Here is a 22,486-nt window from a genome sequence, read left to right as displayed (position 1 = left end):
GGTCCCTGAGTGCAGAGCCAGGAATAAGCCCTGGGCATTGTCAGGTGCGACCCAATCGCCAAACCCCAACACACACACACACACACACACCCCTAACCTTACTACCGGAGTGCTTCTTGAATATTTTTTGTCTCACAAAGTAGAGACCTCACCTAATGCTGAGGGTTGCTCTAGTCCCAATTTGCAGTCGAGAAAACAGCAGAGAGGCACCCAAGCGTTCAGTGTAGAGAAATCAGTGGTGCGCAACAAGTGCACAAGAGCTGGCGGTTGAACCAGGGCGCGGTTTGAGGCCTCTGGTGGTACGGATTCCTGGGACGGAGACCCGTTTGAGAGCCCTGGACAGCTGACGGCCAGGGAACAGGACAACTGTTTCCAGGGCAGAGAGGTCCCCAAAGACCCAGGGGTCAGTAGCAGGCCGAAGAGGGCTTGCCTTGACAGTATTGGGGAAAAAGATTCTGCCTGCAGGGGACCACCGCACCCAGGTGGCTCTGGACTGCAGGTAGCTGCAGCCCAGCGAGCGGACCACGTGACACACAGCCCCCCCCCATAGCCCCGTTCGCCCCACACCCCTACGTCGCCCCGCCTACCACTCGCCACCGGCCACTCCCTAGAGCTGCCTCGCCCATCTCCCCGCCCTGACCACGCCCCCAAGGCACGTAGCTCCGCCCACACTCTCACGTCGCCCTGCCCACCGCCCTCCACAGACCACTCTCTAGAGCCGCCTCGCCCATCTCCCCGCCTTGACCACGCCCCTTATCACATAGCCCCTCCCATCTGCCGGGCCCCGCCCACCGCCCTCCACCGACCACTCCCTAGAGGCGTCCCTCCCGTCCCCCGCCCTGACCACGCCCCCCAATGCACGTAGCTCCGCCCACACTCCCACGTCGTCCCGCCCATCGCCCGCCACAGACCACTCTAGAGCCACCTCGCCCATCTCCCCGTCCTGACCACGCCTCTAATACGCATAGCTCCGCCCACACCCCCACATCACCCCGCCCACCACCCTCACACCAAACACGCCCTAGAGTCGTCCCTCCGTCGCCCCGCCCATAAACACGCCCCCAGGGATAGAGCCCCGCCCCCGCCCCGCCCCGCCCCATCTCGCAGTGCGTAGCGGCCGCTGGCGGTTGCACAGGCCGTTGGTTGGTCGTCCACGTGGACGCGGAAGGCTTCGAGGCTGGCGCCGGCGAGGAACCCACGACGGAGGCGCGGAGCGAAGCGCGTCGCCAGCGGCGTCCAGGCTGGAGGCAGGAGCGTGGGGCCTGCGGTGCGTGGCGGCCTGGCGTGCGGGGCGAGGGTCGGAGCCCGGAGCGAGGGCCTCCGCGACCCCGGATGGGCGAGGCGGTGGGAAGCCCACGGCGGCCGGCCCTCGGAGGGAGCGCCCCCGCCTTCCCCGCCTTCCCCGCCCGGGACACGCCCAGCGCCAGGCACGGGCCGCGGCCGCGACGACGACGCCGTCGTCGCGTGTCCTCCCCGGGCCAGCCCGCCGGCCCGCTGGCGAGGCACCGCCAAGATGCTCGAGGTGCTGGTGCTGAAGGTGAGCGCGCCCCCTGCCGCGCCCCCGCCCCGCGTCCCCCCTCCCCGTCGCCCGACGCCCGAGCCGCGGTTGCCCACTTGGCTGCGATTCCTAGCCAGACCCACAGTTTATTGCCCGGGTTTCCCATGCTCTTGTTTGGGAGAGGCCGGGAGTAAAAAAAGTACTTTGTCCCAAATTCTTCAGACCGCACTCTGTGTCTTTTATGTTTTTTTTTATTTTTTGTTTGCTTTTTGGGTCACACCCAGCGACGCTCAGGGATTGCTCCAGGTGCTGCACGCAGGGTGTTCTGTCCCGGGGAGTTTCGCTCGCACCATTGACCAGACGAGCCGCGATGCTGCACAGGCAAGGCCCCTTGATCGCTAGCTCGAGCTGGGGTCTGAGTGTCATCCAACGCGGTGGAGTCTTGACAAGGACCCCGACTTCGAATTCTGGGCACTTTGTATAGGGTTTGGTTACATACCAGCATTTTTTTTTTCTAGGAACTGGTAATGTGTTTCCAATTCTGGTCCCTGTCCGGTCCCGTGACTTCAGCGACCAACATTATGTGTCCAATTCTTGGTCTCTGTCTGGTGCCATGACTCCACTCCCTCGGCCCTCTCTGCTTGGCTGGGCGCCACTGCCCATGAGCCCTATTCTGGGGCTATTTATCTGCCCAGGGTGTTATTGTTTTTGGAGAAGTCGGGAGTTTCTGATGGGGGAAACTGAGAGTTAGGGCCTGCTGAGTTTTTTTTTTCTTTTCGGGTCACACCCAGTGATGCTCAGGGGTTTCTCCTGCCTCTGCCCTCAGGACTTACTCCTGGCAGTACTGGGGAGACTATATGGGGTACCCGGGATCGAACCCAGGTCGGCCGCGTGCAAGGCAAACGCCTTACCTGCTGTGCTATCGTTCCGGCCCTGCTGAGTTTTGGTCTTAAAAGTGGAGCCTGTAATCAATCCTGGCGGTTCTCAGAGGACCATATGGGATATTGGTGATAGAACCTGGGTCAGCCAAATGCCCTCCCGCTGTGCTATTGTTCCGGCCCTCCTCCTCTGTATTATTATTTTTTTTTAACTGAGCCTCAGGAGAGATGCTCTATAACCCCTTCCCCTGCATCCCCCTGGGCACTGGGGCTTGTTCCCCTCCCCCAGCGGATGCAGTCTGTATAGGCCCCTACTTCCCAGGGCCTCACAAGTTGAAACTTTGTAGAGAGCCCTTCCAGCCTTTCTAGGGGGTGGGTGGGTGGGGCCCCTTCCCCCACCCTGCTTGCCGTGGGGGTGGGGCGGGGGCAACCCGAGCAGCGTCCTGTGGCCAACTCCATGAGTGGTGCTGGGGGCGGAAGGAACAGCCCCTCAGGGCCAGGGCAAGAACACAGAGCCTGGCACACACACAGTTTGCCTCAAGTTCTATTGATTTTTTTCATTTAAATTTTATTTGTTTTGCTTTGTTTTTGGGCCACACCTGGCGAGACTCAGGGTTCTTTCTGGCTCTGCATTGAGGGATCATTCCTGCTGGTGCTTGTGGTGGTGGTGGGGACTGTATAGGATGTCCGGAGTTGAACCCAGGTTGGCAGTGTGCAAGGCAAGCACCTAAACCATTATACTGTTGCTCCAGCCCCAAGTCCTATCAGTTTATTTATTTGAATTTTGGGCTCAGAGGTTACTCCTGGCTCTGCACCCAGGAATTCCTCCTGCCGGTGCTCTGGGGACCATATGGGATGCCGGGGATCGAACCCAGGTCTGCTATAAGCAAGGCATGCATCCTACCCGCTGTACTGTCTTGCTCTACCCCCAAATCCTATCAGTGTAAATGGTGTGAAATAGTATCCCTGCCAGGAACAGAAATCTGTTTTCACTTGAATACATTTATTCAGGTTTGAATGGTAGCGATAAGGAAGAAAACAGACCAGAATTTTACCACAGGTATTTTAATTTTTCTAAGGGAAATAAAGTAGGCAGGAAAAAGCAAAAATGGTGCTGCTTGTGGTACAGGGATGACAGATATGCAGCGCCGTCAGGGCTGGGAGTAACTGGAGCCCAGCGGCTCCTGGAAGAGCACACAGAGGAAAAGGCAGCTTGCAATTCTTGCTCTGCTGTGGTAGAACCCTACATCTGACCTGCACTTCCTGAGCTTTTATTTATTTCATTTTTTGATCACACCCTGCTGTGCTCAGGGCTTAATCCTGGCTCCCTGCTCAGGGGTCACTCCTTGGTGGGGGCTCTGGGGACCATGTAACGTGCTGGGGATTGAACCCGGGTCAGTCTTCGGTCATGTGCAAGGCTGGCACCCTGCCTGCTGTACAATCTTTCCAGTCCCTGGAAGCAGATTTTTTTAAAAAGGAGACATCCTAGGAACTTCCAAGGACATGTGATGCCCTGAGGCCCTGAGGCCCTGAGGATGTAGCTGGACTCTAGAACGCTTGGCACCCTCATTCACCCCAGCACCACAAGGGGTGGCCCCTATCAAAACTTGTTTTCAACACCTTCCTCCAACTCGATATTTTGAAAATTTTCAGAGAAGCAAGTTACACAAATAGTAATGAAATGATGTAAATGCCCTGTATCCAGACTCAGTAGTTGTTAGCATTTGGTCACATTTGCACATTTCTTTTTAAATCTATATCTTTGTAATAGTTTACTTTTGATAAGCGATTAATGTCAAATAACTAATCAAAGAAAATATTTGGAATTGGGGCTGGAGAGATAGTACAGTGAGTAGACTGCCTTGCATGCAGCCAACTTGGGTTTGATCCTGGCATCTCATATGATCATCTGAGCTCACTAGGAGTGGTCCCTGAACATGGAACCAGAAGTAAACCCTGAGCATCACTGAGGGTGTCCCCCCCCAAAAAAAAGCCCTGAAATAATCTTAAAATAGGCAGATTTGAGTAATAGTTGTATTCCAGAGAAGTTGTACATATAGAAATAGAAAGTATGCTTGTCGTCACTGATCATTAGAAAAATGGTTATTTCCTAATTTATTAATTTTCTAATTAATTTAAACCACAAGACATTGTGTTTTTTTTTTGAAAAAAATTGCATATTTTGCACCAAGAAGGCTTACTTTTTTCTTCAAGTCTTGCAAGTCTGAGTTCATTTTCTTTACCTAATCTGAGGAATTAGGTAATCCAAGTCATGCCAGTCAGTCATCTTGCTGCCACCAGTACATTCTGCATCTGCGCTCAGAGGTGACATCTGGGACAGTCTTGTGCACTTTAGATAGTTTTCCCTGACTTTTGTTTTAGGGACCTTTGCTTTCCCGGAGTGAAGGACATAGAGGATAATTTGTTTCCGCTAAAGTGGTTGCTTAGTCTTCAATTTGGCTGGCGATCATGCATGAAGGCAGTGAATCCTCAACCCCAGCTAGTTTTGTGTTCTGATTTGAGAAATGGATTGAGATTCTTTGTTAGGGGGTGGGGACTTAAGTATATTGAAATGACTTAATATCTTTTGTTTTTGTTTTGGAGCCATGCCTTGCAGTTCTCAGGACTTATTCTCTCACTAGGCTCAGGGTTCACTCCTGGAGGGTTCTGAAGATCATATGGGGTGCCAAGGATTGGCACCTCAGGTTGGCCATATGCGAGGCAAACACCCTGTCTGCTGTACTGTATTGCTTTGGCCCCTCAGTGGTATTATTGAAAAAAAACTTTTCCCGTTGAATTCCCTTTGCAGCTTTATTGAAAATTTGTTGACTAATAATACATGAGTATCTATTTCCGTTCTGTTGACTTAAAAAATCTGCTTTTTCTAGTATATAATTCTTTCATTACTATGTCTTACAGTAAGACTTGAAGTTAGATAATGTGAGTCTTTTGACTATACTGTTTGTTCTCCGTTTCTGGGCCATAATCAGCAGCACTCAGAACTTTTTCTGGCTCTGGATTCACAGATCACTCCTCACAGGGCTTTGGGGACCATGTGGGATGCAGGAATTGAACCTGTGTCTGCTGTTTGCAAGGCGAGTGCCCTACCTGCTGTACTATCACTCTTTTCCACAGCTGTGTGGTTTTTTTTCCATCTTTAAATGTCTTTTTATTTTTCAGAATTTTCTTCTACCTTTATTTTGTGGAGGTTTGGGAGCAAGATAACTCAATAGCATAGAAAATTACATGGAAAGATAAGTTTTAGGAAATAACCAAGTGCATGAAGTATTATTGACTAAAAGAATCTGCCAAAAATATAGCACCAGCCTGGCAAGCTCCCCGTGACGTATTCGATATGCCAAACACAGTAACAACAAAGTCTCCAATGGAGACGTTACTGGGCCCGCTCAAGCAAATCGACGAACAACGGGAGGGCCTTTACCTTTACCTTTTACCTTTAGTAGTTAACTATATATATATATTTTTTAAGAATTATCATAGGTGTTCCAATTCCTTTCCCTTTCCAATAAGATTCTCACAATTAATTGGTTGATATCTGCAAAAAAAATGCTGGAATCAATTATATTTATATATCATTTTTTGGAGAAAAACCATTTATTGGTGATTCGTTAACACAATGTATCTGCGTTAAAGATTATATTATTTATTTATTTATTTTTGCTTTTTGGGTCACACCTGGCGATGCTCAAGGATTACTCTTGGCTCATGCACTCAGGAATCACTCGGGGTGGTGCTCGGGGGACCATACGGGATGCTGGGAATCGAACCTGTGTCAGCCATGTTGGCTGCATGCAAGGCAAACGCCCTACCCGCTGTGCTATCACTCCAGCTCCTATTGTTTGTTTTTGAACCACACCTGATGGTCCTCAGGGCACACCTCTTTGGCGTGGACCCTCTGGGGAGAGTGGAAGCCTCTGCCCGGCAGCCTGGTCTCTCCCTTTCAGGCAGGGAGCTCCAGGGTTCATGGTTTTCTTGGCATCAGCTGAAGCCCTCCCCCCATCTTTTTATTCCTCTCGACTCCCCCCATCTTGTAACTTCCTCTGTACTCCCCCCACCAATGTTTTTACTTCCTCCGGACACCCCCTTGCCTATCTTTTTACTTCCTCTGGACCCCAATGTGGCTTAGGGTCTGTTGTGGAATTGAATTTTCTCATCAAGACTTCAGGACTCTCCCCTCTGTGCCTCTTTTTTTTTTTTTTTTTTTTTTTGGTGATTTCTCCCCCTAGTGTTCCACTCTCTGATAGGCCCATGCACTCTCTCTGGTGCATTCAGATGGTTATTTTGTACTTTCTTGATCTTTTTCGTGGTGGTGGTGAGGGTGGGTATTCCCCAGTAGGGCTTAGGGACTGGAACCTGGGGGCCACTCCCGGCCTTAGCCAACGCAGCTCTCTGGGCCTGACGGGTCACTGCTTGGTGTTGCTCAGTCCTACTGATGCTGGGCCCCCCAGGGCCACACCCAGCAGTACCAAAACCCTCTGAGGATGATTTCAGAGCCTTGTGCAGGCAAGGGATGTGCTGCAGCCCTTGGTGCTGTCTCTCTGGCCCCTATTCTGTCTCTGTTTTTCCCAGATAAGATGCCATTCTTTTTAAAATTTAATTTAATTTTTTTTTTTTTGCTTTTTGGGTCACACCCGGCGATGCACAAGGGTAAACTCCTGGCTCTGCACTCAGGAATTAATCCTGGCGGTGCTCAGGGGCCATATGGGATGCTGGGAATCGAACCTGGGTTGTCCGCATGCAAGGCAAATGCCCTACCCACTGTACTATCGCTCCAGCTCTGAAGATGCCATTCTTAAGGGCAGTGGATTCATTCCTGTCATTGTGGGAACCAGAGTGGCCCCCTAGAGCCCCCATCCCTCCCCTTCTCCCCCTTGCTGTTGCCATGACTCTGGTCACACAAAGGCCATCGCTGTGGGACCTGCACGTTTTGTCATGGTGCTCACTTCCTTCCCTGCTCCTGCACTTGGGTTTGTGCTGTGCTGACCAGGGGCCACACCCCTCTGTCTCAGGCACAGATCTGGCTGCAGCAATAGTGCCAATGACAGGAGCCACCTAGGTAGCACCTGCCACAGTGACTCCTGGGCTGAATCCGACGCGATGGTTGGAAGGCAGGTGTTCCTACCCACTGAGCTGGGCCCCCCAAGCCCAGCTCTTCATTATAAAAATGTTCAGGCATTGAGCCAGAGAGATAGTACAGCGATTGCCTTGCACGCAGCCACCCTAGGTTCAACCCCTGGCATCCATTATGGTCCCCTGAGCCACGCCAAGAGAGACTCCTGAGCACAGAGCCAGGTGAGGCCCAAAAACAGACAGACCCCCCCAAATGTTCAGGTGTTCAGAAAATGGAAAAAAGACTAAAGCAGACCTGTGTTCCTCTCATCAGGTGCCTGGGCTCCAAAGCATGGGAGATCAGGCGTTAGACCCGCTCAGTACCAGACTTAGGAAATCAGTTTGGAAAATCACAGATACTTGTCATCCAGATCAGCTTTCCACTTCCTATTTGTGTGTTTCTGGATGGAGGTCTTGGTTTCTAAAAGCACCAGTAGATGGTGAGGTACATGGCGGGCTTTCAGTGCTATCTCCTCTGCCCCAATTCTGGCTTCCTCTGTTAGGGATAATTTTTGTTTTCCTTTCAAAGACCATAATCAGAATGTACATTTAGTTTTCTGTCTTTCTTACAGGAGAGATGGAACACTAGAAGCATTGTCCTGAACCTTGCCCTTTGTATTTTACTCTTGATATTTTGAAAATTCAGAAACTAGTACAGTCAGGAAACTAGAGACAAGAGCCTGTTGATCTCTTGTTTTGTTTTTACAAAATACAAAATCACATATTGGGGTTAGATAGTGCAGAGGTTGGTGCACATGCCCAGCCCGGGTGTGACCCCTGGTATTGCCTGGGTCTCTGAAGATAATTGGGGACAGCCCAGGGGTCCCCTGAACACTGCTGGGGTTGCCCAGGTGGCCTGGGTGGTCCCAGCCAGGCAGGACCCAAGCAACAACTCTGCACCCTTGGCCTTCAGCATGGAGCCATCCGACACACTGGGTGAGAATCACAAATCACGAAGAGTGGTTCGGAGGGTCCCCAGAACCTAACTTAGGAGGTCCAAAGGTAAGAAAGAGAGAGAAAAAGAAATAACACGTTATTGGTTGTTTCTAAATTTTACCTGTTCCCCTCTGCCTAGCTTTATTGTGATATATTTGACATTGTAAACGTTTAAGATATACAGTGTTTGTATGTATATGGAGAGCCTTCATTTTGGGTCTGATCATTTATGATAGAAGTATCCAAGAACTTTAAATTAATGTTAAAATATTGCCATGTTTCTAAGATTTGTTATGTTTGTGGTTCTACTTTTAAATCGTGCATTGCTTTGTTTGCAATTAAACGTTTTTTTTTTTTCAGATTGAAGATCCAGGTTGTTTCTGGGTTATTATAAAAGGATACAGTCCCTTTCTAGATCATGAAGTTGACTATCAAAAACTACATAGTGCCATGAATGACTTCTATAATAGCATGTGTCAAGATGTAGAAATCAAGCCACTAATGTTGGAAGAAGGGCAGGTATGTAACTGAATATGCTTTAAGAATCATGTCTTGAAACACTACTCAAAATAGAGACTGTTTTGACATTGAAGGTGACCAAAGCTCTTAGAGCAATTTAATTGCTTCCAATTATCACCTTGTGTTAACTTCTCTTACTTGTATGATATTCTGGCTTAGGAATCTTCGTTTATTCAGGTGACCCGTATTTTTACAGAGGTATGTTTTCTAGCAGACTGTGTAGTGAGTCCGGCTGGCCCACCTCCCTGCATCTCTTTCCTTTTCTGTTTAAAACGTGGTTACTGGTTGTCTGGGCAGAGATTTTATTGGCATTCCCCCCCTGAAGAGATGTATACAAACTTTTATTTCTGTGCAGTAAAGCTAGCTTTGCATCCTTAGCAATCTGCTACCTTTTATTTTTTTCTTTAATTTTTATAAAGTTGTTCACAATAATTACATTCAATATTCCACCACCAGTCTCACCACCATTACACCTTCCCACCACCATTATTTCCCATTATCTCACCACCACACAAGCCTGCCCCAAAAGCAGGCCCTGAATAATTTATTTTGTATTGCTTGTTATGAATAATCCACTAAAAATGATCCAAAAAACTTTGCTTAGGTGTAAATGTGCGAAGATTGTTGTTTCTCTAGGGGTATGGTGCCGCCAGCAGGTCAATCTGTACCTGTGAGGCGAGTGCTTCAGCAGCCTGATGGCGCCTTCAGACTTCCAGATACCCCCAAATTGCTGCTGTGCCTTTGGCCAGACCCCAAAAACTCGGAGCAAAATTTACCAAGAAAGTAAACGGCCAAAAGTTAGGAATATGGGAGACACACCCACAAACCACCTTTGGCTCAGCTATATAATTGGAGGCATGGCCTCTCTGGTTCCTGATTGAACTACTTAACGGCCATGATCCCAGAGACTCAGAAACAAATCTCAAAACACAACGGCTTTTGGCAGAAATGCGTCCGGTCCCTGCAGTAGGTTACCGGCGCCAGACCACCCCAGGTGGGAATAGGTTTCGTGCCTTGGCCTGTTCCCCCTGGCGGTCTGGTGGCTGCCATCCTCCAGAGGCCACTGGACAGTAAGGTTTGGGCCTGCAGTGATGAGACATGTGGGGCCTCACGGGATGGGGGTGGAGCCGGCCCTTTCCTCCCCATCCCAACAAGACCCCGAGTCGTCATCCACAAACAGTATATCTGGCTCCTGATCAAACTGCTTAACGGCCATGATCCCAGAGACTCAGAAATAAATCTCGAAACCCAGCGACTTTTGGCAGAAATGCGTCCGGACCCCGCAGTAGGTTACTGTCACCAGGCCACCCCAGGGTGGAAAGGGTGTTGTCACTCCACTTGCTCCCCCTTGGCGGCTTGGTGGCCGTTATCCTTCCGAGGCCATTGGACAGTCAGGCTTGGGCCCGCAGTGATGAAACTTGTTGGGCCTCACAGGATGGGGGTGGAGCCGGTCCTGGTCTCCCCGTCCCAACGAGACCCCAAGTCATCGCCCACAAACGGCCTCTCTGGTTCCTGATCAGACTGCCCAATGGCCTTGATCCCAGAGACTCAGGAGCAAATCTCGAAACCCAGTGGCTTTTGGTAGAAATCCCTCCAGATTTAATTGTTAAAATTTCAGAATTTCAAAATTGCATGGCTACTACTGCAGCTACGCAACATCATATGTTATTCATAAACCAGCAATAGAAAACAAACTGTCTACTGTTGCCTTTTTGGTAGATCTGGAGGTTTTGGGTAAAATCCCAAATAATAATGGTGGGTCTGGTGTTAAAATATTGAATGTAATCAAAGTAGAGAGAGAGTAATTTGGAAATCATCTGCCCCACAGGTAGGGGGAGTGTGGGATGGGGGTATACTGGGGTTTTTGGTGGTGGAGAATGGGCACTGGTGAAGGTATAGGTTTTTCATTGTATGACCAAGACTTAAACCCGAAAGCTTTGTAACTGCTCTCATGGTGATTCAGTAAATAAAATTATAAAAAATGGAAAAAAAAGTAAGGTGGAGTTTATGCCCAATTCAATCAGCCTAATCAGTGGCTGAATAAATAGCAGTGCTCCTACATTTAAAAAAAAAAGATTGTTGTATCTCACCCTGGAGCCAATAAACCCTTCTATCAGAGATTACTGACATGTTGCTGAGCCTTGTGTGCTAATTTTTGTTTGTTTGTTTTGATCGAGAGTGGTTGCCTTCTACCTTATACCCCATCCAATGTGGTGTGCTACTCTTGCTCCATCAGTGGACTAGAGTATGAGATGTTGTGACTGCATACTCCAGGAATTCTAAAATTTTAAGTAGGGTGATACAACTGGAGGTGACTTTGGGGTCCTTAGGCATCACTGCATCTGCTGCCTTTTTAAACGAGTGGACATGTCTGTGTATGTTTTTGGAGAACAAATTCACCTCATGACACACCTGCCACAAAAGAGTCCTTGTCAACTGACCGCCCTCTCCTGAACCCTCTCAGCCCGTCTTGGTCATATAATCTTTTAATTTCAATGTAGCCAGGTCCTCCTGCTCCCTGTAACCTCCCCCCTCACACACACACACACACACACACACACACACACACACACACACATTTTTCTCCATGGTGCATGCTGTGCAGAGCTGTGGGACATTGGTCACAGCCCTCAGGTTATAGCAGGGACCGGTCATGCCACTCACTCTCCTTCACAACTTGATTCCTCTTTCAGTTGTGGTTCTTGAACGACCTTTGTTCTAGGTGCCCATTTAAGATCCCACATCACACGTAGCAATCAGGGCTGCTTGACATCCTCTGGTCCTGTTGACACTGGAATTTTCTTTTTAATTTCTAGGTTTGTGTGGTTTATTGTCAAGAACTGAAGTGCTGGTGCAGGGCTGTTATTAAGTCAATTGTGTCATCGGCAGATCATTACCTGGCAGAATGTTTTTTGGTGGATTTTGCCAAGAATATTCCAGTGAAATCTAAAAAGTACGTACTTCTTTGCTTTTTCAGGAGACAAATAATCAGTTTTTAAGGGCCGTGTTAATTTTCAAAGTAAGAGAATAGAAGTCATAAAGTAGAAATCCACCCTGGAGAGGGGCTGGGGAGTCCCCTACCTGCCCAAACAGCCCTGATAGCTGAAAACCTCCAGAACCCAATTGTCGCCATGCTCACTGCCAGACTCCACCGGTTTGGATGAGCCTCATCCAGGAATGAATCTATTAAAAAAAAACAACTCAGGTATGCGATTTTTGTTACTGAAATCTCCAGGCTCTCACAGAGTTGGGGATAGGGGACCTCCCCCGACCCTCCTGTTTTTCCAGGAGCCTGGAAGTCACTCCCATGGACTGTCTCTGGAACCATATAAGCTCATTAACCATCCATGATCCAGAGACTCATAAATAAATCTCAGAAGATATCAGTGAGCTGCAGAGATGCTTCTGGACTCCAAAGTCACCATCCAGTTAAAAATCTAACCCCAGATATATCTTCCCATCAAAATTATAGAATTTCTGGAGCGATATCTCATTGCTCTACGCCACTGATGCAATAGGAGTAGCACACTATGTTGGATGGGATGTAAAGTATAAGGCAGCGAATCCTGATTGAAAAAAATTTTTTAACACTCAGAATTAACCTGTAACAACATGTTAGTAATGTCTTATACAAGGGCTTAATGGCTCCAGGGTAAGATACAGCAATCTTTACATGTTTTCTTTTAAGGAAATCTTTTTTTGACATTTTTAGCAAATTAATCATAATAGGTAATATGAGGGCTGGAGCGATAGCACAGCGGTAGGGCATTTGCCTTGCACGCGGCTGACATGGCCAACCCGAGTTCGAGTCCTCCACCCCTCTCGGAGAGCCTGGCAAGCTACCGAGAGTATCTCACCCGCATGGCAAAGCCTGGCAAGCTCCCCATGATGTATTTGATATGCCAAACACAGTAACAAGAAGTCTCACAATGGAGATGTTACTGGGCCCACTCGAGCAAATCGATGAACAACGGGAGGACAGGTAATATGAAATAAATCATTGAAGGCCTGCTATTGGGGCAGGCTTGGGTGGGTGGTTGGGAAAATTGGAAATAATGGTGTTGGGAAGATGGCAGTGGTGATGGGGTTGGTGTTAGAATATTGAATGTAAGAAATCACTGTGAACAACTTTATAAAATTAAATTAAAAAAAAGTAGAATTCTTCTTAGCATCAAGAAGGGAAGGTAGCCGTCAGGGACTGCAGGTGGTGAGGCCTTACAGGTAGTTGCTTGGGCTGACCCAGGTAGGTTCAAATCCTGGCACCACATGGAGTCCCCCAGCACTGCCAGGAGTAGCCCCTGAGCACTTCCAGCTGTGGCCCACCCCCCATCCCCCCATCCAAGTAGTTGGGTTCTACTTTTTAAAAGGAGGAGGAAGGGAAGACATGAAGGTTCTGGTTCTCCATGCTCTGAAATTGGAGCAAGCATTAGAGTGAGACTGACAGGAGTGGGCCGATGCCTGCAGGCTGCAGGGGAACGCTGTCTCCACAGCAGCGGACGTCTGCTGTCTGACCCCGGCCGGGCTGCAGAGGGCAGGGCAGACATTCCAGGGTGTTTTCCTGCCTGACAAACATAATGCCGTGAGGGTAAGACCATAGCTGAACATGTGGAGACAGTTTAGTGGGAGTCCCCACTGGTGTCAGGGCTACTGTTCTTGAGAATAAACAGTGTCCTGGTGTTGATGATCGTTTGTTCATAGATTCTTCTTCCGGAGTAAGATTGTAGCAGTTTAGTAACTAAGCATGGACCCTCTTCCTCAGGAGAAATACAAATAATCTCCAGGTGCAATGACAGACTTGTCTTGACTGAAAAATCTGAGGTACTTGATTAACTAGTATTTTATGAATCTCCTCCTCCCCCATGCCATGGGATTCTACCACCAAAGGTACATTGAGTATCTGCCTGTGTGCTTCCTTTTTCCTCTCGCTCTCCTCTACCATTTTTGAAAAGAATAGTAAGATTACTTTCACTCCCCCACTCAGTTTTTGCTCTCTTGGACAAATGTCTTGGATCACTTCCTGATGTTGCTAGCTATATTAAAAATGAATATAATCTGGATTTTATGTGTTCCATGTAAAATATGTTGAACATTTGGGTGTACTTTTGAAATGTCACACTTTTAAAATGTTTTTCTATGCCAGACACAGTAACAACAAGGTCTCCAATGGAGACGTTACTGGGCCCGCTCGAGCAAATCGTGCTCAGATATCCCTGAGAAATAGCTTTATATTTTAATTTAATTTTATTTTTATAAAGTTGTTCAATAATAATTCATTTCATTTAATATTCAAACACCAATCCCACCACCATTTTTTGAATGTTTTCACCCCAAATCCCACACCATGCTCCCAAGGCAGAACTGAAATAATCAACTTTGTATAGAGGAAAGTGTGTGAAGATTGTTGTATTGCCTTCTGCTTTAAACCCCACCAGATGTGGTGTGCTACTCTTGGTACATCAGTGCTGTAGAGTATGAGATGTCAGGAATTCACTTGTGGGTGAGACTTGTCCAAGCCTGTGGAGAGCAGCCGTGAGCATGATGGCGATTGAGTTCTGGAGTTTTTTGGCTGCTGGGGCTCTGTTTGGGCAGCAAGGGAACTCACCTGCACCCATCTGAGTTGTCCCGGGTGAAACAGCCTGGAGTGGGGTCTGGAGGCATCTCTGTGATACTGTGTTCACAATTTTTGTTTATAATGGAACTATTTTTGTTTCATTTTGAAGCATACGTGTTGCAGTGGAAAGTTTTATGCAGCTTCCGTACAGAGCGAAGAAATTCAGGTTATATTGCACACAGCCTGTTACCTTACACATTGACTTCTGTGAAGACAGTGCTGAAATTTTGTAAGTAAAAGTTTCTAATGGAGGTTGAATAATTGGTAAAGGTCTTTAAAATTTTTTATTTTATTTTATAAAGTAGTTCACAATATTTGATTACATTTAATATTCAAACACCTGGGCTGGAGCAATAGCACAGCAGGTAGGGCATTTGCCTTGCACAAAGCCAACATAGCTGACTTGAGTTCGATTCCTCCGCCCCTCTTGGAGAGCCCAGCAAGCTACCGAGAGTATCTCGCCCGCATAGCAAAGCCTGGCAAGCTACCCATGACGTATTCGATATGCCAAATGCAGTAACAAGTCTCAGAATGTTACTGGGCCCAGTCGAGCAAATCAATGAACAACGGGAGGACAGTGACAGTGATTCAGACACCAATCTCACCACTATCACACCTTCCCACTACCATATTGCACGTGTTTGCAACCCGAATCCCAATCCCTGCCCCAGAGCAGAACTGAAAGAATATATTTTGTATTGCTTGTCCTGGAAGTACTCAGGGACCATATGGCATGTCAGGGATTGAACCCCGGGTCAGCTGCATGCAAGGCAAGAATTCTGCCTGTTGTATTATCACCCCGGCCCCTCAAGTGTATGATATTTATAAGAAATAAGTTCCTCTTGAGAAAGGGAGAAAGGCAAATCAATTTTCAAGGTCCTTCAGGAGCTGTCTTTGGAGTTAGTGTCTATTAAACATGGTCATGCAGTGGAATTCCCACAGCATCCCCGTCCCCAGAGGTTGAGGTTGAGGTTGAACGGGATCCGGGGTCAGGCCTGAACCCTGTGCTTTTCACCCCCTGCCCCTGCCCCCAGCCCCAACCTTCTACTTATAAAGTAATGAACTGGGGCTGGATCCATAGTATAGCATGTAGGCATTTGCCTTGCATCTGTCCAACCCAGGTTTGATTCTAGCATCCCACATGGTCCCCTGAGCACCTGTGGGTGTGATTCCTGAGTGCAGAGCCAGGAATGAGCCCTGGGCACCACCCAATGTGGCCCAGAAACCAAGAAAAGGGAAAAAAAAGTAATGAACTACAAAGAGAATCATTGTTGAATCAATACCGGGCCAGGGAGCATTAAAAAATAAAAGTCCAGAATCCCCCTCTCCAGCTCTGTTTCCGCTCTCTTGGAAGCACATGTCCTGCACTGCAGAGCACTGAGAGGCCTTTCAGTGCCGTCAGCCGCCCTCCTCTGGGTGGCGCTTGGAGTGAACATAGCCCAGGTGGTCGCTTGTTTGCACGTGGAACTTAAGGATATCTGGTGGGACTGGAAAGGTAGTTCAAAGGGCTGGACCGTGTACTTTGCACTTACAAGGTCCAGGTTTGGGTCCCTAAGCACTGTAGCCCCCAAGCACTGTGCTGGGAGTCGCCACTGAGCACCACTGGGTGTTGCTCCCTCAAAACAGAACAAGCAAATGCAGGTAAATCTATATCCAACATGAAGGTATGCAGAGCCATAGCGTGTCCATGCTAGCCCCTGTATTTGCTCCTGTTTCTTGGTTTTTGACCACCTTGCCTGTGCCTGTTCAGGACAGTTCCCTGCACTGGGTGGTCCTGCGTCACGGGACTTTGGCCTTTGCTGTCTTAAATGAGCGCTGTCTGTGACTCTCAGGATGGCCCTGCCCTCCCACCTGGGACTCCTCTTCTCGGCACCCTGCCAATGTGGGATGAAGTTCCTGTGTTTCCTCTTCCTTCTGGGTCTGCAGTAGTGGGAGCTCTTGCAAAACAGCTGTAGAAACTATGGTGATAGTCCAGAGCCATGGTCACTGGGCAGGATACTTTCTTGCATGCGGCCAACATGAGTTCTATCCTCAGCATCCCATTGTGATCCCCAAGGTACCATCAGGAGTAATTCCTGAGCACAGAGGCAGGAGTAAGCCCTAAGCATCGCTGAGTGTACTCCCCCAACCCCAAAAAGAAAAGAAACTACAGTAACATTCATTTCAATAGGAAGGGGCATCCGTAGTTTTATGGCTTCCTCCTTGGGCTTTAATTAGTTTGCTGGGATGACTCACAAAACTCAGAGAAACACTCGGTTTACTTGGTGACAAGTTTTATCATGCAGGAGCATCCGGTCTTCAGAGTTGCCCAAGGTGAGTTCTGAGGAGAAGGTGCAGTGCTTTTCTGCTCTCCCTAAATCTCAGAGACCCGGGGAGTCTGCTGCCCTTCTGGGTTTTTGTGACAACCTCATTTCCTTTTGTGGGATTGACTATTCCAGCCCTCTGATCATAGTTCCACCCTCCAGCCCGAGGGGCTCTGCGAAAGCCATGCCCTGACCACAGGAAAAGATCCTGTCCAGCTCTTGTCAGGCAGGAAATTCCACTGGTTTTAAGAGATTTTTACTTATAAGGGAGGAAGGCCAGATGCATATTTCTTCTTATAAAATCCAGTGTTACACAGCAAAGAACATGATGATGAGAAAAATGGAAACTGGTGAAAGTGTGTTGGCAGGGTGAGGAATACTTGCGAGCTGATTGTGGCTGGCCTTCCCATGGCCGTTCTCAGAATATCACTTCAAACAGCACGTTGAGAATCTATGCTCTGCAGCAGCCTTTGGATTCAGGATGCCTGCTTCAAGCAGCTTCTATTCTGGCTGGGAAGAGGTAGCTGGCAATGGTGGCGGCGGGGCTGAGGGTGTGCTGTATTGGGTCTCGGTCCCTCAGGGAGCCCCTGGAAGGAGCCTGACTTCCCCGCGCCCTGGTGTAGGATGCAGAGGTCAGAGGAACCTCCTTTGGGGTCAGACTCCTCAGCCCTGAGCAGAGCCACAAGCCTGATCCTCAATCTGTATCATGGGGATTGTTATTGACGTCTCAGATTGTTATTAACGAGTTACATCTTTTCACTGCTGCAGACCCTCCAAGAAGTGGGACAGTGCCGCTGTTCAGTATTTTCAGAGCATTCTCAAAGGTAAGGGGCGCACCTGCTCACTGCAGCCTGCTTCAGGCTGACATACAGAGTAGCTTCATTTTCTGGGTCTGAGGGGCTTGAGGTGTGCCCTCCTTGCGCTTGGTGTCTACTCGTACATTACCTGATACCTCTTTCACCCTTCGTATCTAATGTGTTCATACCCCCAGTCATTGTGGGGTGAAGGTTAAAATTAGACAGGTATTGACAGTTGAAATTAGAAAGGGCCGGTCTGAGGGACCCTGTCATTTAATGATGCTTGTCTCAAGGTCCCCTAGAGCTGCAGTTAGGTCCTGTGCACTGCGTGGACCGGGCAGTTGCCCAGCTGCTAGTGTGAGATGAGGTGTTCTCAGAGCACCTCTGCGCTGTGCTCTCTCAGGTAGCGCTGGCTCTCAGGCAATCTCCTTGGTGGCCTGTACTCTAAGCCTTGGCAGCTCAGGGTCAGATCATTTTTCTTGCCTCTTAGAACTGCAGCAGAGTGGAAGGCAGCTGGGTGCTGCTTGCTACTAGGTGGGGTCCCGATGTCCCTCCCTTGCTGCTCCATTGTCAGCCCCAAGGAAAACTCAGAGGCTTTGCCTTGGGGGAAATGGGATGCTGGAAGGGTTTCTGGCTTTGCAGTGGGGGAGGTTGGGGGTACATTGAGGGGCAGTGAGTGCCTGTGTTGCAACACTGCCCTGCTTACCCTGAGAGCGCTGTCTCTGCGCCTCGCCACCTCACCTGTGAGATGACAGTGGCTGTTCTGTTTGTCTCACCAGTTGTGGTAAGAGTGAGATGAAATACGCTCATCAGGACCTTAGCATAGTGCCAGCCCGACCCACCCTCGGAACTGCCGTTGGGTTATTGAGTCTCCAATATAGTAGCTCAGGGCTCAGATTCCAGGGGCTGATGGATTCAGGCAGAGGGTCCAGGAAACTCTTGCTCATGTGGCCTGGGAGACTCAAGTGGTCAGTGGCCACTAGTCAGTGGGAAATGGTCAACACTGTTTCAGATATGCTTTCATGGTCTCCTTTATTCCCCTCAGAGACTTCCCAGGTGGAAGCCAAATTATGTGCTGTGGAAGAAGATACTTTTGAGGTTTATCTTTATGTAACGATAAAAAATGAAAAGGTAAGTTGGAGAATATTAGAAATAATTTTCTCATTTAAAGTTTTTGTTTTAATAAAACAAAACAAAAGAAAGCAAAAGAAAGCAACAAAACATAACAAAACAATGCAATACAAAGCAAACATCAAGAAAAACTGTCTTGAGGCCAAGAGAAGAGAGCACAGTTGAGGAAGGCATGCAGTTAACTCAGGTTCAAAGCTGACCCCATATGGTCCCCCAAACACTGCTAGGAGTGATCCCTGAGTGCAGAGCCAGGAGTAATCCCTGAGCACCGAGCCAGGAGTGAGCCTGGAGCACCGAACCAAGAGTGAATCCTAAGCACCAAGCTTAGGGAGCACCGAGCTAGGAGAGAGCCCTGAGCACAGAGTCAGGAGTGGCTTCTGAGTGCAGCATCAGGAGAGAGCCCTGAGCACTGCTGGTGTTGCCCCGAAACCCTTCTTCCCCTCCCCCCCAAAAGAAAGTGTACTTCATAAAGTATAGACATTTTCTTTCTTTTGTTGGGGGTTGAGGTACACCCAGCAGTGCTCAGGTTGTTCCTGGCTCTGTACTCAGGAATTATCCCTCCAGGGCCTCAGGGGAGCAAATGTGGTCGGGGATCTCACTATTAGGGCCACGTGCAAGGTAAGTGCTTGCCCTCTGGCACCACTTCTCCAGACCCTGGACTTTTCTCTCAACACTTAATCAGAAGTTGGCAGTTTTCTTCTTTTGACAAATTTTCAATTGTAATTTAGTGTTTTCGGATAGCATTCTGTTTATTAATAAAAGCAGTTATTCCTCTAGTGCTGAGTATGACTCTTCTGACTCTTCTTTCAGAGGACTGGAGGAAGTAAAGACACCCATTTGGTATGTGCTTTTTTTCTTTTTTCTTTTTTCTTTTTTTTTAAAAGAGGGGCCATATCTGTTGGTGCTTGGGGCTGTACCCTGCATCACTTGGGCACCCCTGCAGGACTGGGGTTTGAACTCAGGGCCTCACACATGCAAACCATGCTCTCTCTACCACTCAAGCTATGTCCAGGTCCCTTGCTGTGGTTTTTATTTTTCATTTTCATTTAGGCATTTTTGGGGGAGAGGATCACACCTGGCAATGCTTAGCTTAGGGGTGACTCCTGGTTCTGCAGTCAGGAATTACTCCTGGTGGTGCTTGTGGGACCATAAATGGGATGACAGGGATCCAACCGGGGTCGGCTGCATGCAAGGCTATACCCTACCCACTGTAGTATTACTCTGGCCCCGATGTGATTTTTAATTCATGACTTTTCCCCTCCCCCCAGTAATGCCTGTAGGTGGAGCTTCAGGCTGAGCTGGGATCTGCCACATGCAAGGCTTTCCAGTGCCTGAAAGAAGAGTTTTCTTCCTGTTTTGCTCAGAATTATGCTCTCTATGTAAAATGACGTTTCTGAAATTGGTATTTGGTGTAAAGTTTGAAATAGTAATCTGAATAGTCACTTGTCTATATTTTCTTAATCACGAACCATCTTAAATTGAATAGGTTTGTGTTAATGATGATCTGGTTGCAAAGAACTTTGCTTGTTACGTATCACCCATGGAAAACAAAAGCCTTAATGGCTTAGAGAAGCCAAGAATGAATCTAAAGTCAGCAGCCTTTTCCAGTAAACTCAACCCAGCACTCACTCTCTGGCCAATGTTTGTGCAAGGAAAAGATGGCCAAGGAATGAAAAGTGAGTGGATTCTCCTTCTCCATCTCTTTATTATTTTCATTAACTCTCTGATCTGTAGGCATCATAGTGTATAGACAGGCTGTTGTAGAGACTTTGGACTTCCCTTCCTAAGGAAATAGTTTATTTGTTCAGGTTTTAGGGCCACATCCAGTGATGCTCAGGACTTACTCCTGGACCCGCACTCAAAAATCACATCTGGCAGTGCTGTGGGGACCATATGGGATTCTGGGAATTGAACCTAAGTTGGCCATGTGCAAAGCAAGTGCTGTACTGTCACACCAGCCCATGGACTCAGAATTTAATACTTTTGTTTCAATCTACCTGAATTTGCAGTGGGTTCTGAAATCTTAAAGCTGCTACCTTTCATTTTTATGAGACAGAAAAATACTGTTCTTAGTTTCTTATTAAGTCAAAAATATTTCCAAGACAAGGTTTTATATGATTGGCACTTAAAAAAGACTTAATTATTAGTATGGAGATACGAGAAGAGTTCATCGTGGGTGGTAGGTACCATCATGAATACGTTCTTGCCCTCGCCCTCCTGAGGGACCCTGCCACCTAGACAGACCTTACAGTGGAAGCCACAGTAGAGGGATTTGCGCTTGCATTTACTGTTATTTTACACTTTAACCCGGATGCCTGTTCTTCCTGTCAGATTCCCAGGATTTGGCTTTTCTGATACAGTCTCTGCGGCCTCCCTGGCCCAAGAGTGTCGAGCTAGGACCAGCCTCTTCATCCCTGGGTAAGCTCCCCTCACTCCCTTCATCTCATAGTAGTGTCTGAGCTCCTAAAAGACCAGAAATGTTGGTGCGGACTACGGTGATTGTAGAATGCTTTCTCTAATTTACTGGAAGGTGTTTATTTGTGGGTCATACTTAGAAGATTGTATGATAATATAAGAAACATACTAAACACTTGTTCATGTGTATGACCATAAACCACAGTCCCGTGATTATTTGTCCTCAGCTGTACATATGGATTCATGAGTTACTTTAAGCAATAGGGGTACATAAATATAAGAAAGATGCACCTTTAAGAACAGAAACTCCAGTTTTTTATTCCATATCTGTAAAACAGTTAATGAATTGGAATTGTTGGACAAAGGTGTCCAACAATTTGTTTTGTTTTGTTTTTGTCTTTTTTGTTTGTTTTGGTTTTGGGGACACACTGAAGTACTCAGGGCTGACTTTCTGGCTCTACACTAATGGATCACTCCTGGCAGGCATGGGTGGCCATATCAGGTGCTGGGGATTGAACCCAGGTCGGCTGCATGCAAGGCAAGCGCCCTATCCACTGTGTATCGCTATGGCCCAAGTATAATAGTTAGATGCCAACAAATCAGTGCTAATAAACTGATGCCTATCTTTTTAAAAATTGAATCAGCATTTGATACACATTTACAAACCTGTTCATGATCAGGTTTCAGTCATACAATGTTCTAATATCCATCCCTCCACTAGTGTATATTTCCCACCACCAGTGTCCCCAGTCTCCCCCTTGCGACTCCCCTAGCCTAGCTCTACCTCTGTCTCTATCTGTCTTTCTGTCTGTCTGTCTGTCTCTCTCTCTCTTCCCCACCCCCCTTTTGGATATTATGGTTTGCGATACAGATACTGAAAGGTTAACATGTTTATTTCTTTACCTACTTTCAGCACGCAGTTCTTATCCAGAGTGATTATTTCCCCTATCTTTTTCGTAGTGGTCCCTTCTCTGTCCCATCTGCCTTCTCCCTCAGCACTAGAAGCAGGCTTTCAACTGTGGACCAATCCTGACCCTTGTCTCTACTGTCCTTGGGTATTAGTCTCATATTGTGTTTTTTATATATACTATAGATGAGTGCAATCATTCTATGTATATCCCTCTCCTTATGACTCATTTCACTCAGAATGATACTCATCCATGTCCATCCATTTATAATTTCATGACTTCAATTTTCCTAACAGCTGCGTAGTATTCCGTTGTGTAGATGTACCATAGTTTCTTTAACCAGTCTTCTGTTTTCGGGCA

The 22,486-nt window shown here is 47.7% G+C and overlaps 1 protein-coding gene across 1 annotated transcript in view; it reads left to right on the top strand.

The window, feature by feature from the left end:
• Nucleotides 1-1,513: 1,513 nt before the first annotated feature.
• Nucleotides 1,514-22,486, top strand: part of TDRD12 (tudor domain containing 12) — a 63,028-nt gene continuing 42,055 nt past the window's right edge. The window contains exons 1-8 of the mRNA XM_056136101.1: nt 1,514-1,537; nt 8,803-8,961; nt 11,778-11,914; nt 14,682-14,801; nt 17,644-17,699; nt 18,718-18,803; nt 20,290-20,479; nt 21,135-21,221. Coding sequence (XP_055992076.1) covers nt 1,514-1,537; nt 8,803-8,961; nt 11,778-11,914; nt 14,682-14,801; nt 17,644-17,699; nt 18,718-18,803; nt 20,290-20,479; nt 21,135-21,221 — 859 coding nt within the window. The remainder of the gene's footprint in view (nt 1,538-8,802; nt 8,962-11,777; nt 11,915-14,681; nt 14,802-17,643; nt 17,700-18,717; nt 18,804-20,289; nt 20,480-21,134; nt 21,222-22,486) is intronic.

Source organism: Sorex fumeus, unplaced genomic scaffold (assembly GCF_029834395.1).
Source record: "Sorex fumeus unplaced genomic scaffold, SorFum_2.1 ptg000122l, whole genome shotgun sequence".
NCBI lineage: Eukaryota > Metazoa > Chordata > Mammalia > Eulipotyphla > Soricidae > Sorex > Sorex fumeus.
The sequence above is the reverse complement of the archived record's forward strand: the minus strand, read 5'-3'. Positions and strand labels throughout refer to the sequence as shown.